The 3,389-nt window shown below is 44.0% G+C and overlaps 1 protein-coding gene across 1 annotated transcript in view; it reads left to right on the forward strand.

Annotated features, from left to right (window-relative positions):
* Positions 1 to 449: 449 nt before the first annotated feature.
* The window catches only part of HEXB (hexosaminidase B (beta polypeptide)), a 52,450-nt gene continuing 49,510 nt past the window's right edge, over positions 450 to 3,389 (forward strand). Inside the window, exon 1 of the mRNA XM_005858150.2 lies at positions 450 to 508. Coding sequence (XP_005858212.1) covers positions 450 to 508 — 59 coding nt within the window. The remainder of the gene's footprint in view (positions 509 to 3,389) is intronic.

A 3,389-nucleotide genomic window follows, 5' to 3' on the forward strand; every position in this document is an offset into this window, starting at 1 on the left:
TAGACAGAGTCCTCTGGCTGCTGTGTGGGGAATCAGCTAGAGAGGAGGAAGGCCAGGGAGACAGCTGAGTCTAATGCAGTGGTTCTCAACCTTCTGGCCCTTTAAATACAGTTCCTCATGTTGTGACCCAACCATAAAATTATTTTCGTTGCTACTTCATAACTATAATGTTGCTACTGTTATGAATCGTAATGTAAATATCTGATACGCAGGATGGTCTTAGGTGACCCCTGTGAAAGGGTCGTTCGACCGCCAAAGGGGTCGCGACCCACAGGTTGAGAACCGCTGCAATGGAAGCGACAGTGAGGGTCTGGACTAAGCAGAGAGCAGAAAAGCAGGATACCCACACCTGTGGATGTGGTGCCTCATGCCCGATGGACAGTCGTGGGAGGGGGAGATAAGAACATAGCCGTGCAGGTGCGAGGCTGGGTGGGGTTAATGTCTTAGAGATGGGCACCAGCGATCTGAAGCTGGAGTTTGACCTGGAGGATGGATCTGGGTCCCACATGTGAGTGGGGGGGAGGGGAGGAGGAAGAGGGGGGTCCTCCCAGGAAGGCTGGAGGTACAGTGGCACTGGATGCCCTTTTAAATCAGCACCAGCACCAAATATCTGTTAACATAAGGACATAAAATCACACAGTTGTTTATGCCAGGCACTAATAAGGGCTGGGATGAGAACATCAAGCTTTTAAGAAGGTTCTAACCAACATCCAGATAAGCATTGGAGATACAACCCTTAAAAGCGCTGGAATTTTTTAAACTTTGAATAGAGTGTTAGGTGATTGACCATTGATCTCTCCGAATCTATAAAAATCTGCATTCATTATTGTGTAGCAAAGCCAGCTAGAAGTAGTCAGCAATCAGACTTTATGCTAATTCACACAATTAGGCACTGCACTGTTATTAAATGCAAGTGACTTGAAGCAATGAAAAACAAAATCAGAGTTTTAAAGGAGCCGAATTTCCTTTCCACAGCAAAGCCAGCTTGTACAATGATTACTCTTGCGGCTTTGTGTGTTATTTTCCAGAACTTCTACCTAATAGATTGTTTTTTCATGGAAGTACATATCGCACTGATGGCTTTCTTGTTGTTGTTGTTATAATTTCAATAACTACTCTGTAACTTGAGATATGCTATAGTTTGGAAGAATTTATTTTGAATATTAATAAGGGAAACTTATCCTCAGGACTGCATGCATACTCTGAAATAAGAAAGAGAAGCAACACTTCCTGTCTATCTTGACTCATGTAGGATAAGAGATTCCAGCAATGGGATCACAGTTACTGCACTCTGATGTGTACATTCCGTCTCTTCTGGTCAAATGCATCAACTAATGAACTTATGAGCAGCTAAGTTGATGTTTTATGGAAGCATTCATTTTAATGATTTCTTAAATTCATTCCACATATATGTAGTGAGAACATGTTCATATCCAAATTGGTAACTAAAAGAAAAATGATCAGTTAAAATGATGACTGTCATTTGCATTATTTTTACATGCACAGTGTCATTTAATTCTCAAAATTCTGTGTAGAGCCCGGCCAGTGTGGCAGGAGGTCACAGTTCAATTCTGAGTCATATGCCCAGGTTGTGGGCTCAATCTCCAGTAGAGGGCGTGCAGGAGGCAGCCAATCAATGATTCTCTCTCATCGATTTTTCTGTCTCTCCCTCTCCCTTAGTCTCTGAAATATATATATATATATGTATATGTGTGTATATATATTTAAAAGAGCAAGTGAAACAGTTGCCACTTATAGATTTCAATCTTATATTTGCTTTTTAAAAAATTATGTGTAAAAAAATGATTTTTTTTTCATCTCCATTTACATTCCTGCCCCTGTAAATGGGCTCACTGGTTCTATTCTCAGTCAGGGCACATGCCTGAGTTTCAGGCTCAATCCCCAGTAGGGGGCATGCAGGAAGCAGCTCATCAATGTTTCTCACATTAATGTTCTTCTCTCTCTCTCTACCTCTCTCCCTTCCTCTCTCTCTCAGATCAATAAAACAAAATTTTTTTTAATCAACACCCAAATCATTAACAAAATATCTCCATTTACAGATCAGACCACTGGAGCTTAGAAAGATCAAGTGACTTACCTGAGACAACGTAGTTGTCAATAGCAAATTTGAGACTCCAGCTGGTTGCCTGCTGCATGATGACAATTGCATAAATATTCTAGGGTTAAACAGAGGGTCATTTTTAACTGTTCAAAGAAAAACATATTTAGAGATAGATGACTAGAAAAAGCTATTCAATAGCTAGTTCATTAATCACTTCATGGATTCTGCAAATAGAAATGAAGCCTGAATGAAGCTGGGCCACCTCGGGGCTGGTCTGGACAGAGTATTGTATGCAAAAGAAACAAGAAACCAACCAACTCCAAAAACACCTCGCAACTTAACGCAGGAAGTCTCTCAGAGAAGCAGCAAAGGGGGACCACACTGATGACACACAGTGGAACATTCTAAAGTCTTTTCCCCAAAGTTGCCCTCATCTCAATAGCTGCTCCCTGAAGTTGCTCTTCCCCCAAAGATCCCTCTCTCAGCCCCCACTGCCCCTTTGCTGGCCACCCCACCTCCAGTGCCTTCCAGGGTTCACTTCTTTCCACGGTCACTGCACATCCCTCTACTCCGAGTCGGGTTAGCCTCGGCTCCCTCCAAGGCTCTTCCACAATTACCCCTGGTCAGGACGGTGATGGGACCAGGGGCAACACAGACCTCAGGCTGACATGGGGGGAGCGGTTGCATGAACTTTTGTTGTCCTTGTCACATAAACTTATTTTACGTCCCCCAATGGCCTGTTTATCCAGCCTCATCTCTGCTCCAGCCACTTGGCTGCCCTGTTCATCATCAGCCAATCCCCAGCCTCAGGCCCTTTGCACTTCCTCTCTTGCATACAATCCGTACAGGCCCCTCCTTTTATTCAAATCTCAGGGTGAATGAGGCTCATCTCCCTGAGCTCCTAGTCTAAGATAGCAGCTTCTCTCTCTCCATCTCTTTCCCTGCTCACCACCTCACACTGTTGGTTGGTTTATTTATTATTTATATCTCCCATTAGGAAGCAAATTCTGTGAGGGGAGGGACTTTGTGTGGCTCTCTGGGAATCCTCAGCACCTAGAATGTTGCAGGGGACATGCTAAATTCTCAGTAAACATTTGTTAAATGGATGGGTAGCAATTATTCATCAAAATTGTTTTAGAAGGCTAATAAACCCTCCAGGTAATGAAGACTGCATTGTCCTTTTCAAACTTGACTAATTATTTGTGTAGTCACCTGTTTCCTAAGGAATCTCTGTGCCTATGAGCGCCTTCGGCTGCTCTGGCCACTGCCTGCACCTCACCTGTGCTGTGGTGTTCCCCCCCCCCCCCCCCCCCCCCCCCCCCCCCCC

The sequence above is a fragment of the Myotis brandtii genome, unplaced genomic scaffold (genome assembly GCF_000412655.1).
Source record: "Myotis brandtii unplaced genomic scaffold, ASM41265v1 scaffold115, whole genome shotgun sequence".
NCBI lineage: Eukaryota > Metazoa > Chordata > Mammalia > Chiroptera > Vespertilionidae > Myotis > Myotis brandtii.